This window comes from Artemia franciscana, chromosome 7, assembly GCF_032884065.1.
Source record: "Artemia franciscana chromosome 7, ASM3288406v1, whole genome shotgun sequence".
Lineage (NCBI taxonomy): Eukaryota > Metazoa > Arthropoda > Branchiopoda > Anostraca > Artemiidae > Artemia > Artemia franciscana.
Genome location: NC_088869.1, coordinates 19901913 through 19917754, shown reverse-complemented (window position 1 = coordinate 19917754; position 15842 = coordinate 19901913). Strand labels below are relative to the sequence as shown.

At 34.7% G+C, this 15842-nt stretch overlaps 1 protein-coding gene across 2 annotated transcripts in view; it reads right to left on the bottom strand.

Moving 5' to 3' along the window:
• Window positions 1-2810: 2810 nt before the first annotated feature.
• LOC136028950 (solute carrier family 25 member 45-like) overlaps window positions 2811-15842 on the bottom strand; it is a 57075-nt gene continuing 44043 nt past the window's right edge. For both annotated transcript variants that reach the window (XM_065706948.1, XM_065706949.1), the window contains exon 7: window positions 2811-9451. In XM_065706948.1, the coding sequence (XP_065563020.1) occupies window positions 9219-9451 (233 nt within the window). In that variant the 3' untranslated portion in view covers window positions 2811-9218. The remainder of the gene's footprint in view (window positions 9452-15842) is intronic.

Sequence of the window (15842 nt, the reverse complement as noted above, 5' to 3'; positions counted from 1 at the left end):
CTACTACTACATTACTACATTTACAGTATTGAGGGGAAATTTGAACAAAACCAAAACACGCGATGTGTATGCACATTGTCAAAATAGCGTATCTCAAGAATTGATTTGGGCATTAAGTTGGAACTTTCTGATAATGCTTAAAGGGGAAGATCATCTCAACAAAAGACAATATGTGCACATTACTGCTAATTCTACTGTTACTGCCACATTTACTACTACTACTACTACTGCTTCTATTGCAACTACTTGTAAGGCTAAAAGCATTGAGATAAAAATTTTAAGAAGTATATGAACGCACAGGTTATCAAATGCACATATCAGCAATGTCATAGTAATGGCTAAACGCATTAAGTTGAAACTTCCAGGATTTGATGATCGATGTTTTACTGACCAAAATGCAATATGTTAATACTACTGCTGCTAGTAGTAGTACTGGTATTCAATACTATTACTAGTAATCTCAATACTACTACTGTGACTACTATTACAACTATCCCTAAGGGTATGAAGGTGAAATTATCAAAGAATTCTGACGGGGGAAGGTGAACTGAATCACAACATTTTGTATTTATGTAGGTTGTTAAAAGGGTGTAAAAATAATTTGTGTTAGGAACAATTTGTTGTTAGAAGTTGAAACTAATAGGGCTTGTTATGAGGGATGTTGAATTAACCAAACGAAAAGCATTTGCATCCTAATGCCATTGCATCAACTCATACTGCTTCTACTGTTCCTATTATTACTGCTTATATTACTACAACTACGACTAAAGCTTGGGCTACAACCATTAATTCTACTGCTACTACTACTTCTACTACTGCTAATAAAACTAAAGGCATTATGGCAGAAACATTGGAATAAATAGAAGCTGTATCGAGCTAATTCGAAACACACTAACGCCAACACAGGTTGTTAAGCCGACGCATTAGAAATGGTGCAGGAAAGGTTGATGGTGTTAAAATGAAACATTCCAGCGGGTGTTGAAGGGGATGATGAAAAATCCAAAGATGTTACGCGCATACTGCTAGAAATATTGCTTTTAAGGTGAAGCTTTTAAGGAATATTTAGGCGGATGTTGAACTTAATCAAAATGAACCATGAGCATGTGGACTTTCAAAAAGAACAAAGCAATATCTGAAGAACAACTTATATTATTAAGTTAGACCTTTAAGGGTAAGCTGTGGGGGATTCTGAACTAGCCAGAAGGCACTTTTCTTATACTTTTAATACTACCATTACAGTTACTATAACTAGTGGCTCTAAGGGTAATAAGGTGAAACTTACAGGGAACGTTTAGGAAGAGTTTCAATTAAACAAAGAAACTGTCTTTATGCAGCTATCCAAAGGGCATATAAGCAATATCATAGGCAACACTACCCTGTAATAGCCATAAATATAACTGAAACTTTTAAAGGAGCTAATTTGATTCAAAATTAAAAGCTCTGGTGTCCTTTTTAAGAGTAAAAAAAAGAGTAACTCTTAAAAAGAGTCCTTTTTAAGGGCAAGCAGCTCTTCTTTCAAGCCCATTCATTTTCCAAACACATCCTGTTAAAATTTTGATACAGCAATTTTGTTCAGCATAGTAGAACAGTCCAACAACTATGTCTTTGGGGATATTTGGCATACCCACCCTCCAAAATTATGAAATTGGACCATTATAGTCTAAAACTAAATGCTGCTTTAAACTAAAAAGTTTGTTTTTGTAAAACCGAGAATTTTGAGGGGGATATTGGACCTGGTCAAGAGGAAGCCAATCCACTCAGGTTGTTCAAAGGGATCTACTAAGCGTCACGAAATATTAAGGGAAATATTAAGGAATATTAAGGGGGATGTCAAAAAGACATCAAGGTTGCAATAAAGGTGTTCGTGTGTACGCATATCCATCTTGGGATGGCTACAGGTTCTAAGATGAAACTTTCAGAGAATGTTGAGATGTTCAACTAAATTTCAGAAGATTCTCTACGCATCCAATATATTTTAAACTTTTTATATATTTTTTTAAAATTGAAAAATAAAAATAAGTATTGTAAATAAAAACTTTAATATTAAACTGTGGACATTTCCAGGAATTAACATCATTATATAATGATAATAATAATAAATTTTCGATTTGTTTTCATTAGTTCTTTCCAGTCATATTAATTATTTTTATTTTTGGTTTTGTGGCTTAATTTATTTTTTGTACAGGTTTTGAAAAATTAGACCACACTGTTCAGAACTCATATAGTTTTAATAAAGCACAAATGGCACAATAGCATTTAGAAGGTTTACTAGTAGGAGGGGAGGTTTAGCAGCAAACTCCCGTCTGTACTAATTTCTGTATATTTTAAGTTTGACTTAAGTATTCATTTTAGCTTATGCTCTTTTTAAATTTATTTATTCAGTTTTAACCAAAACAGGTTGAAAGACTTTATCCATAATACAACAAAATTGATATAACACAAAAAAAGGTGTTCAACTTTTATCAAGCGGGTCGACTTAAATGCATAAGGGGCTTTTAGATTCAATGATAATCTGGATTCGGGGTTGTTAGTTAGTTTTTGATAACAAACAGATGCGCCAAAGACTCGAAAACCATTTTCAGGATTCCAGTCAAAATGAAAAAACAACATTCAAGTCTTTTGAAGTTGGCTCAACTGCCTAAGGGGTTTTCAGATTCAAAGATAATTAGAAAACCAGGATTTTCAGATATTACTACAATGAAAAAGAATAAAAGAATAGCTAAACCAAAGCCGACAAGACCCTTTCTGTAGCTGGAGTCCGTATGAAAAAAAGAGTAGTATTCCACCCTAATGAAATGAATAATCTCAAATAAATAAGAAGTTATAATATTCAAATGTAATTTACAAATTAGCATATTTAGTTAATTGTTTTAAAAAAGGATTTCAACCAAAGCCATGACAAAACACTTACGTAGTAGCTACATGACACAACGCTCAACCGACATTGTAGCATGAATCAAAGCAAAATATTTACACACAGAAAACGAGCAACAAAAACAAAAATATTCTACCCTTACGAAGTGGGCAACCTAAAATGAATAAGGACTTTTACATTCAAAGATAATACAAAAATAACAAATTTTAGATGATCGGAGGCGAAACAAATCCCATGTAACTAGAATATGTTCCTAGACACAACACACACACAAAGACTATTCACTACCGCTACAATGCGTAATCACTTGGTCTTAAGATTAAAAGGGATTATTTAATGCACAATTACTTTCAATAACAATCAAAAGAGTGTATCGACGAAAATATAAATTTTAAATGTTTTCACTTCTATAACTTTAAAAAGTTATTTAGATTTTACGCAATAAATATTAATAAAAATTTAATATTTGCAGTAACAAACTAATAAATATAACATTTTACTGTCCAAGATTTTAAGCTATATATATATAATTACAGAAATTCAAGGGGATATTGTATCATGTTGTTTTGTGTATCGTTTGTTTCAGAGCTAGCGTGTGCTATTGCAAGAATTAAAATTTAGCAGCCTATTTTACTTTTTAGGTTCCACATTTGCTGATGAGGCACGATTAATGATACTGACTCAACGCTAAACCTACAGCATGAATCAAAACAGAAATATTTAAACATAGAAAAAGAACAACAAAAACAAAAAAAAACTTTACCTTTACGAAGTGGGTAACCTAAAATGAATAAGGGGTTTTTACATTTATAGATAATACAAAAATCAGAAATTTTAGCAGCTACATGACACAACGCTCAACCTACATTGTGCATATAGGATATTTAGGTAATTGTTTAAAAAAAATTTCAATCAAAGCCATGACAAAACACTTACGTAGCAGCTACATGACACAACGCTCAAACCACATTGTAGCATGAATCAAAACAAAAATATTTAAACATAGAAAAAGAACAACAAAATAAAAAATATTCTACCCTTACGAAGTGGGCAACCTAAAATGAATAAGGAGTTTTTAAATTCAAAGATAATACAAAAAAAAAACAAATTTTAGCAGCTACATGACACAACGCTCAAACCACATTGTAGCATGAATCAAAACAAAATATTTAAACGCAGAAAAAGAACAACAAAAACTAAAATATTCTACCCTTACGTAGTGGGCAACCTAAAATAAATAAGGAGTTTTTAAATTCAAAAATAACACAAAAAGCACAAATTTTAGCAGCTACATGACACAACGCTCAACCCACATTGTGCATATAAAGTATTTGGTTAATTGTTAAAAAAAAATCCAACCAAAGCCATGACAAAACACTTACGTAGCAGCTATATGACACAACGCTCAAACCACATTGTAGCATGAATCAAAACAAAATATTTAAACGCAGAAAAAGAACAACAAAAACTAAAATATTCTACCCTTACGTAGTGGGCAACCTAAAATAAATAAGGAGTTTTTAAATTCAAAAATAACACAAAAAGCACAAATTTTAGCAGCTACATGACACAACGCTCAACCCACATTGTGCATATAAAGTATTTGGTTAATTGTTAAAAAAAAATCCAACCAAAGCCATGACAAAACACTTACGTAGCAGCTATATGACACAACGCTCAAACCACATTGTAGCATGAATCAAAACAAAATATTTAAACGCAGAAAAAGAACAACAAAACAAAAATATTCTACTCTTACGTAGTGGGCAACCTAAAATAAATAAGGAGTTATCATAGATAACACAAAAAGCAAAATTTTTAGATGATCGGAGGCAAAACAAATCCCATGTAACTATAACATGTTCCTGGACACAAAACACACACAGACTATTCACTACAGCTATAATGTATAATCACTTTAAAAATCACAGCAGAAAAGCAGTAAAATTTTTAACCAGGAAATTCTTATCTCAGACCGCACCCAACTGGAATTCAGACAATGAAATTGCTTCAACTAAGATTTTGTATAAGCCCCATGGGGTGGCTTGGTTAGAGTAAGATTTTTCGGAAGCAAGCATAGATGAAAGATAGAGGCAGTTTTATTATCTGAATTTAATTATTTAAGAAATGGAAGCCCCATAACGTCATACCTGATGGGATTACATCGCCCGTCCAGTTGTGAAGTTCGTGATTTTATCTAAATGGCTAAAACGTTGCTACTGTAATATCTACGAGCTATAATCTAAAAAGTTCCATGTTATGTCAAGTCTGAACTCTTTTATCGAGAATTACGGCTCGAAATTTTTATTTTACTGGTTCTGCATGTTTCAATTAGCTGACAGAATGTTTAGTAGATCCTTATGGGGAACTATCAAGAATATTATAATATGGTAGTTTTCTCTTACCAAGGAGTACCAGGGACAGTGAATTTTTTTTTTACAAAATCTGGATCTTCGAATTAGCAAAGCGGAAACTTCCACAATCATATATATCTTTAAATTAAGAAAAGCAAATCTTTAATGAAAAAGACTTCACTGGCAGATCCAGGGTGCCGGGGGCCCCCTGGCCCAGATTTTTAGAAAAAATCTGTTATTTTTCTGTTTGTTACTCTTTCTAAAACAAACTTATTGATTTGGTCGATTATTGGTGCTCTTGTCACATTGCCCCCCCCCCAAGATTTTGCTCTAGATTCGCCTTTGAAAGATTTTAATTTGCAGTAATGTTTTTTTTGGCAGCAGCAGGTACCAAATTAATAGAAAAGAAACGAGGGTGAAAAATTGGCAAAATAAGCTAAAAGCATGTGATATCAAACAGCTCAAGAAGTTGTAGCTTTTCTTTGGAAACGTAACAATCTTTCAACAAATTATTAAAGGCTGGGTCTTTCAGGGGAAAAAACCGTAGTCAAACTTGGGTAATTAGTTCTGCATATTTATCTTCAGGGTTCAACGTGGCAACACGGTAGAAAATGGGTTACTGCCCTAATAAATTTGCAATTTTGAAATAATCAAAAGAAAATACTGCAACATCGAGGTTTTCAGTGGGCATAGATGAAGTTAGGCAATGGGCTACAGACTAGGATTACGTAACTGATTGACGCTTTTCAATCTTAAATTTAATTACTTAAAAATATTAGCAAAAAAAGACTATTTTAACTTTAAGGATTACGTTTTTAATAGTTTCCTTTCAGCAGGCGCTGCTCGGTATTCGATACACAAATATTGATACCCATCAGCCTCGTGTCAGCTTTTTCAGCTTGAGTCACAAATAGACACATAGGGATATATTATTGTTGATTCTCCGAATAGTCTATTGTGAATGTTTTAATCCGAATCAATTCTCGGAATATCCTGCTGAAGGACACATATGAGGCTCCCAGAGAACGTTATTTAATGATTTAATAATCAGTTAATTGATGTCTATCAATGACAGTCTTTAGGCGTCTTGCGCACACACTCGAGCTGGTTACTTGGAGAATAGACTCCGGGCAAGAAATACATGGACGGCTGATTGTATTCCAGCATATCTGAGTATTAGCAGTTGCTGCGCCACCCTTAGCTGAGTGAAGGGCACACTGGATTTGTAACCCTATGCCTTTCATGATGTAGATTCAAATCCTTCAGGATTCTAAAATTCAAAACTCTCAAGTCCTGGCTTAGAGTGGGGGTCAGTGGCATGACTTTGCAGGCTCAGCCACCTGGGTTGTGGGGGTAATTGACTATTGGAGCCTTACCCTCGATCCTCAGCCAACCATAAATTAATTAATTAATTAGTAACAGCTACGACGTTCTCTTGGTGAGGGCTTGGAATGTTGAGACGGTTCTCACAAACCCAACAACAATGAATAAGTTTGCTACGATAGAGTAAAGCAATTGCTGCTTTGAAAGTGTCCTCATCAGCAAGCTATGACCAGACTAGACACTACCTATAATTAATTCTAGATCGTGTGATTTTTCTCTCTTCGGTAGAATTTAGGCACATTCATTGATTTCTAAAGACTTTTCTTCACAAATAGAGTTTCTTTGTCCAAAATTGTGTTTCTTGTCGAAAATAGTGTTTCTTTTTCTGTTATGATAAGATTCAACAACAAAAAAACACAATCATACAACAAATTCAAGGCATTTGCAGTGCAAATTCTAGGCAAATTCAAGGTTCTCAAAAAGACTCAATGGCACGTAAAAAAGGGAAGAATACCCATGCTATTTAAACGCTAACTCAAAACAAACAACTAAAAAAAAATTTTCGACTTCTAACCGATTATTTTCAGATTATTCAGAGAATATTTTCATTCTCTAAGGAAAAGTCTAAGCAATGCTATAATTTTCTGGCTCGACGAATGGAATCAGGTGTTTCACAGGGAACACAAACCTTAATAAATTAAAAGTGGCTGACATTTCCAGGGATGGATATTGTTGTATAGCAAACAGTTCTTTTTAGTAATCTTGACTAGTGTGGTATTTCCCTTATTCTTTTGTTGTTGTTGTTATTCATAACTTTGCAAATAAATGTTACACTGCTCGAAATATAAATTTTCTTAGAGGAAGTGTTAATAATGCTCTAGATTTTAGAAGGCTTAGGAGGCGTTAGTCCAAATTCTGTTTGTAGTAATTTCTGTTTGGTTTAGATCTGACTTAATTATCCATTGTAGTTTCTGTTCGTTTATGGTCTCGTTTATTCATTGATCAGGATTTCTATTCATTTTAAGTTTTAATTACTCTCTGAATCTATTTCTGCTCGTCTTTGGGTTGATATAGCTCTGCTTTCTCCGAAAAACCCCTTTTTTGGATTTTTAAAATCAATATAAAAGTGGATAGATAACCATTAAATTTCAAATGATCTCTGAACCATCTCTATATGGTTTTCCAGATGGCTACTAGTCTTAGTAGAAAAAAAAGAAAATGAGATTTATTGTTGCATTTTGGCGCTACCGAATCTAAAATGGATCCTTTGTCTAGTAAGGGTTTGAATCTTAGTGTACCCAACTATTTAGTATGAGACGGGGGTCAGTGGCGTGACTTTGTAAGCTCAGCCAGATTTGACCCAGCTCTAAAAGAGTACCTGGAGAAATCTGGGGAAGTTAAAAAGGAAGGGTGTGCGAAAGCACAAGATGGTTGGCCCTCGACCTTCACCCTCTCCCATTGCACTTCCTGGCTAAAGGGCCAAGAAACGGAGATCAGCACCGCCGATAGGGACTGTAAAGTCTAATGCCGTGTTCTTTACCTTTTTTATGTTTACCTTTCCCATAAGTTTCTTTTCGTATTTACTTTTACTTTTAATATTATAATAGTCACCATTCCTGAATTAGTGTCAATAGGCGATTGGTTTACATTTGAAATTTTATCTAAAACTACGTTTCTTGGTTTTAAATTATAATTGGTGAGATTCGCTATTCACCAGGTTCGCACTACCCTAAACTCAAGACCACATCCAGGATTTTTGTTCAGGGGGTTCTGGGAAAAAAACGCATATTTTTTTTTTCATGCATTTTTGCTTCATTTTTACGAGTTAGCAAAAACTACGGGGGCTAGTTCAAAACAAATACCACTCCTCCTTGGATACGACCTAGCTTGAGCTTCATGATACCCTTCTCTCCATCCAAAAATTATCAATATCTTTCCTTTCATTTTTTATTCACTGAAAACATTTTTGAGTAGGATTCTAAAAGCTAGGTAACATAACCAAGCAAAGTTGAGCAATTGTAGAAAACAGTTTTAGTAAAAACCTACAAGCAAGGCAAGATTTGAGCACTGGTTTAAATTTCAGGGGTGGTGTTGTCCAGCGGCGTGATTTCGTCAAAATCCGCAAGGGGAGCGGGCAAAGTTGGAGCAAATTTTTCCAAATTAAGTGAAAATGGCAACAAAAACTGAAAAATGAGCTATATAACGAAAAATGAAAATGTGCCACATTGTACAAATGTGCCATACCAGAGAAAATGTGCCACAAGTGAAAAATGAGTCACAAACCTGATGATATATATAGATATGATGATATGATAAGGGGCATTGGTTTGCCCCTTGCTCCCCGCAAGAGGAGCGGGCAAAGTTGGGGCAAATTTTTCCAAATTAAGTGAAAATGACAACAAAAACTGAAAAATAAGCCATATAACGAAAAATGAAAATGTGCCACATTCTGTAAATGTGCCATATCAGAGAAAATGTGCCACAAGTTAAAAATGAGCCACAAACCTGATGATACAAATAAAATTTCAGCTGGGGGGTTCTGGGGGAGGGGAAAACCAATGTCCAAAAGGGGCACTTTTCCTCCCACCCCCATAGCAAATTACGCCCCTGTGTATTTCCTTCCTTGTAACAAGTTCGTGAAGAAACAATGGCTGACAAATATAAAACTAATTGATTAAATCCAAGGAAGCTTTATAAGCCCAAAAGGTGGCAGCATTTGTCGGAAATGCTCTAATCATCATCATCAAGAATCCTCTACCGAAAATGGTATACCCTTCTGACTTATAACATGAGATAGCGCAATGAATTATACCCTTGTACTTCGAATCGATTGGACTGTCCGCTTGAAGTTTCGACTTTATTACATCTAATGGCAAAATTGATGCCCATGATATGGAACCTGAAATTCAAAACACTAAAACAATAATATGTTTGACATTCAGAATACAAATTATCCAGAAGAATAGATTATTTTGAAGATTTTCGATATTTTTAATGTCTTTAGCTCTACTTGTCCAGGATTTACAACGGTCAAGTAAGAATCTAACACTATTATAATCCATGAAATGTTTTTCTTTTGATTATATAGTTGATTTCCTTTTCTTATAAAAGCTATTTGACAGCTAAAAAAAACATCTTGAAAAGGATATAAAAACAAAAAGGTTTATGTGCTAATCAAAAAACTAATGCTAATTAATAAAAAACTAAAAACTAACTTAATACAGGGTGACCCAAAAAGATTTTCTGTAACAGGCAATCCCCATCTATCCCTTGCATGCAGTTACAAGCAGATCCAGGACTTGATTTACCAATAGGCCCGGGCCTAGGGGTGCATAATGCTAGGGGGCGCAATTATTTCTCACTTAATGATTTTTCTTAAGAAAAACTGGACTGCTGTGATTTATCGTCAAAGTGCCAGGTGCACCCCGCCACCGTGTTGCATATTCACACAAAAGTGATTAATAACATAACACAGGAATAAAAGTGATAAACTAACACAGGAATTCCGTGGCCACCTCTTTCTTTCATTACTTATGGCTCATCAGTTGCGTTCAGGTCAGTGCACTACCCCCGAATTTTCAGAGATTTCCCAGAAAATTCTCGCAAAAACGGAGCGGCAAAACGTTTTAGCCTAGAAGTGTCAAAGCTTTAATTCCGGCCCTGCGCAGATCCTCCGTTTTGGGATAGAGGAAGGAGCTAAATATCCAATATTGGTTGGGTAAGTATTGACTTGTCTTCTTTCTTCTCAAGCTTAATATTCAATATAGGAAATATTATTGAAATATATGCTTGAAATATTGCTTGGCTTTATTTCTCTCCGTCTTTGGTTTAACATAGCTCCTTACTTGTCTGTGAAAAAAAGTTTTTCAAAATTAATGTCTGTTTGTTTTTAATTAACAGAATGTTTTTACTTGGCTAAGATAAATATATTGAAATCCGTTTAGTTTTTCTCCATAAGAATCAAGATTTTCCACAAGAATTCCACAAGAAGCAGTAGACGTTCTGAATAGGTCAGGAGCTCGAGAAAATTCGTGTAGAGCCATAATTTTGGAAAAATGAACGTTTTTCATGTGATTGACGCCATATCAAACAGTTCATGGTAACGAACTGTAAGTAAGGAGCGACCCGGCTTAATAGTAACCGGAACTCTCAAAATGAGAATTTTGATACCGATAGATATATAAAAAAAATCTATATTTTTATGCTGATTTCAAAAATATAAGTTTCATCAAGTTTATTCTTACCCATCAAAAGTTACGAGCCTGAGAGTATTTGCCTTATTTTAGAAAAAAGGATGAAACAACCCCTAAAAGTCATGGAATCTTAATGAAAAAAGTAAAAAATCAAAAAAACAAAAAAAACAAATGTTTTTAACTGAAAGCAAGGAGCGACATTAAAACTTAAAACGAACAGAAATTACTCCGTATATAAAAGGGGCTTTTCCTCCTCAACTCCTCGCTCTTTAAGCTAAAGTTCGACTCTTTCTCTTAGCTCTACTTTTTAAAACAGTAACAAACTTTAGCCTAAAGAGCAGGGTGTTGAGGAGGAAAAGCCCCTTTCATATGCGGAGTAATTTCTGTTCGTTTTAAGTTTTAATGTCGCTCCTTACTTTCAGTTAAAAAAAACGTGTTTTTTTTTATTTAATTTCTGGACGTTTTTGAATTAATGCATGTTTTATCTTGGCTCTCCGTAAATAAATAATTAAAACAGAATTCGCATATTAATTTTTTTTTTTGGCTAAATGGCTTTCTCATAGTTTTAATCGGAGAGAAATAATTTTTTTTTAGAAAATTGTAAGAAAAAAAGAGCAAGGGAGTACGTCTAGTTGCCCTCCAACTTTTTGATTACTTAAAAAGGCAACTACAACTTTTAAATTTTTATGAACGTTTTCATTAGTAAAAATATACATAACTTACGAATTAACTTACGTAACGAACTTCTATATTCGTATGTTTCTATTGTGTACATGAGGGGGTTCACCCCTCGTCGATACCTCGCTCTTTACATTAAAGCTCAAATTTTGTCCCGGTTCCTTCAAAATGACCCCTGAATCACAAAGGCCGTAGAATAAATAGTTGAAACTACTAAAAATACTTTACCGTAAAGAGCGAGGTATAACGATGAGGTAAACCCCATATATATGTAATAATTTCTGTTCGTTGTAAGTTTTAACGCTGCTCCTTACCTTCAGTAGAAAAAACTTTTCGTATTTATTTTTTAATTGTTTTTTTTATAAATAATGCTAGTAAATCCTGCGCCCCTTTATTGAAATTCTCTTACTCCATGGAAAGATCCTCCCGCGTGATCTCCTACCCCCAAACCAAAAATATCCTCCTGAAAACAGGAGGATATACACATCCCAATAACCATTACTATATACAAACACACGTCAAAGTTTGTAACTTGCAGCCCCTCCCACGGGGACTGTGGTGGAGTAACACGTACCCAAACACATAGTTATTAGGTCTTTCGACTATGGTGAATAAAATGACCATCTCATAATTTTGATCCGGTGACTCTGGGAAAAAATTGAGCGTGGAAGGGGGCCTAAGTGCCCTCCAATGTTTTGGTCACTTAAAAAGGAAACTAGAACTTTTAATTTCGGTTAGAATGAGCCCTCTCGCGACATTCTAGGACCACAGAGTCGATACAATCAGCCCTGGGGAAAAAACACAACAAAAAAAAAACAAAACAAAAAACAAATAAACACGCATTCGTGATCTGTCTTCTGTCAAAAAATGCAAAATTCCATATTTTTGTAGATAGGAGCTTAAAACTTCTAACATCAGGTTCTCTGATACGCTGAATCTGATGGTGTGATTTTCGTTAAGATTATATAACTTTTAGGGGGTGATTCCCCTTTTTTTTCTAAAATAAGGCAAATTTTCTCAGGTCGTAACTTTTGATGGGTAAGCCTAATCTTGATGAAACTTATATATTTAGTATCAGCATTAAAATGCGATTCTTTTGATGTAGCTATTGGTATCAAAATTCCATTTTTTAGAGGTTCGGTTGCTATTGAGCCGGGTCGCTCCTTACTACAGTGACTTCTCCCAAAGTCACCCGATCACAATTTTGAGATAGCTATTTTGTTCAGCATAGTCGAAAAATCTAATAACTATGTCTTTAAGGATGACTTAATCCACCACAACCCTCAGGGGAGGGGCTGCAAGTTGTGAACTTTGCCCGTTGTTTACATATAGTATTGGTTATTGGGAAGTATATATACGTTTCCAGGGGGATTTTTTCGGGTGGGGGAGGGGGTCGGCTGTGACGTGGGAGGATCTTTCCATGGAGGAATTTTTCATGGGGGAAGGATATTTTGTATGAAGGGGCACCAGATTTCCCAGAATTGTTGAAAATGATCAGAAATTAAAATTTAAAGATAAGTTTTCAACTGAAACTAAGGAGCAACACTAAAACTTAGAACGAACGAAAATTATTGCGTATATGAAGGGGTTATCTCCCTAGTCAATACATCGCTCTTTACGCTGAAGTTTTTAGTGCTTTAAAAAAAGCTTTTTATTCTAATTAAACGGCCTTTGTGATTTAGGGGTCATTCTCAAAAAATTGAAACAAAATTCAAATTTTAGCGTAAGGAGCGAGGTATTGCCCAGGGGGGGAACCCCCTTATACACGTAATAATTTCTGTTTGCTTTAAGTTAAAATGTTGCTCCTTACTTTCAGTTGAAAAAAACTAGTTTTTTTATTTAATTTGAACTTAAAAAGGAATGTATATCATTTTTTCCCAAGGAGTGATCTTGCCATTTTTGGTATCTATGGCGCATGTAAAATTATGTAAGATGACGATTTAATCCGAACAACTAAAGCAAAAGGCATAGAAAAAATGTTTGAGGTGATGACGAACAAAAACAAAGCACAAAGAAATCTGCGGCTACAATATATGCGACAACGAGCATATGGAGAGAGAGAGAGAGAGAAAGACCGAGAGTACCGGACCCCGACACTCGACACGCGGCAGGCTTCTATATATGGATTCTCATTGTCACTTGTCTTCTAACCTTTTCTTGATACCGTGATGTTACCACAGGTTCGGTACAGCCACCCTATGAAAAATACGAATTCTTTCTTAAGATCCTGGCCTATTTAGATCGTTTTGTGGCCATCCATCGCTGTTCCTTGTTTTCCAAAAGTAGATTTCTTTGTCTAATTTTGTTTATCTTTACCTCAGAAAGTTTCTTCCACGCCTTTTGCTTTGGCAGTTTAGATTCATACATCATCTCATTTAATTTGTAAAGACGTTATAAATTATAAATACGTCTTTTCCAGTTTCCAACCACTGATCATTGTTCAAAATACCGTTTGCGATTCAATTTGATTTTCGCTGTCGTTTGTTCCATGCCTTTTTCTTTAGCTGTTGTGATTCTCACTTTCACTAATTTTCTAATCACATTTATATGTGCTATATTCTCATCAATCAACCCCTTAAACATTTTAAATAACCTTAACTTAGAACCAGTACATTGGTAAAATTACGTTTTTATTTGTTATTGGACCTTTATTTCTTGACTTGGGTTGTCTTTTGTCATTATGAAAAACATAACGCCGAACCTTTGTTCTTTAACAGACGCTGTTGCAGTATCAGGTTCTTGGCTAACCGCCTTATAAACTCTAATGTCTTTACTTATAGAAATTTCATTACTTGGAGCTTTTATGAAATGTTGAATGTCGACTTTTGCCCCATCATGACATTTTTTGTCGACTTTTCTCACCATGAAGCAAATTTCGCTGTTACTTTGTTTTTTAAACAAAAGCATGGTAAGCATTGATGACCTTATCCATGTGAAAATCCCAAACCCAAACATCATAATAATAATTTTCAATTTTGGCACGTGTTGATTCTCCTTGTCGCTTATCTTCTAACCCCATTTTTCTTTCTTCTTCATTTTGGATTTTCATTACTTCAGACGATTTTCCAATGCCCTCACCTTCATACCATTAGCTTGTGCAGTACCAATAGTTGTCGTAGCAGTAGTAGCAATAGTAGCAGTATGCACATAGCCCTTTGGTTTTCTTCAACATCCCCTTCAACACACGATGAAACTCTCAAACTTAAAACCATCAACCGTTCCTGAAGCAATGCAGAAACGTGCTCTTCAACCTGTGTGGGCATAGTGTGTTTCAATTTAATTCAATACAGTTTCAATATTGCCCAGTATGTTCGCCTTAATACCTTTAGCTTTAATAGCAGTAGTATTAGCACCAGTAGTAATAGTAACAGCAGTAATAGTAGTAGCAGTAGGATCAATAGTAGTAGCCATAGATTTATTAGCAGTAGTAGTAGTAGTAGCAGTAGCAATAATAGTAGTAGTAGTAGTAGTATGAGTATGAGTGGAATCAGTAACATTATGATGCAAATATTGTCTTCTGGTTAGTTCAACACTCACACAACAAGCCCTGTCAGTTTCAACTTAAGACACAAAACTGTTCCTAATATTTTGATGATATGCCCTTTTGACTACCTGCATACAGAATACGTGTTTCCCCCTAAAATTTTCCAGAAAATTTCACCTTCATACCCTTGGGCATAATTTGAATAGCAGTCACAATAGTAGCATTAGTAGTGCTATTAGTAGTATTAACAGTAATAACACTAGTACAAGTAGCAGCAGTAGTATTAAAATATTGCCTTTTGTTCAGATGAACATCCCTGTCATCAAGTCTTGGAAGTTTCAACTTCATTAGCCATTGCTATGGAATTACTGGTATTTCCTTTTGATAGCATGCATATTCATATACTTCTTGAAATTTTCATCTTAATGCTCTTAGTCCTACAAGTAGTTGCAATAAAAGTAGTAGTTGAAGTAGTAGTAAATGAAGCAGTGCTAGTAGCATTTGTAGTAGCGTGCATATGTTGCCTTTTGGTCAGATGATCTTCGCCTTTAAACATTCTCTGAAAGTTCCAACTTAATACCCAAATCAATTCTTGAAATACACCCTTTTGACAATCTGAATGCACATAGTGTCTTTTGATTTAGTTCAAATTTGCCCTCAATATTCACTCAAATTTTCACCCTTATAAACTTAGCCTTAATAGTACTAGGATCACAGTAATAGTGTTGGTAGTAGGAATAGTAGTAGAAGTATTTGCGTTGTATTAGTAGTAGTAGTAGTAATAGTAGTAGCAGCGGTATTAATAACAGCAGTAGCATGTATATGTAGAATTTTGGTCAGTTTAATACCCCCCTCGTGATGCCCCGGAAGTTTCACCTTTGTACCGTAAGTCGTTCCAAAAATATTGCTGATGTGCCCTTTTGACCCTTTTTTGA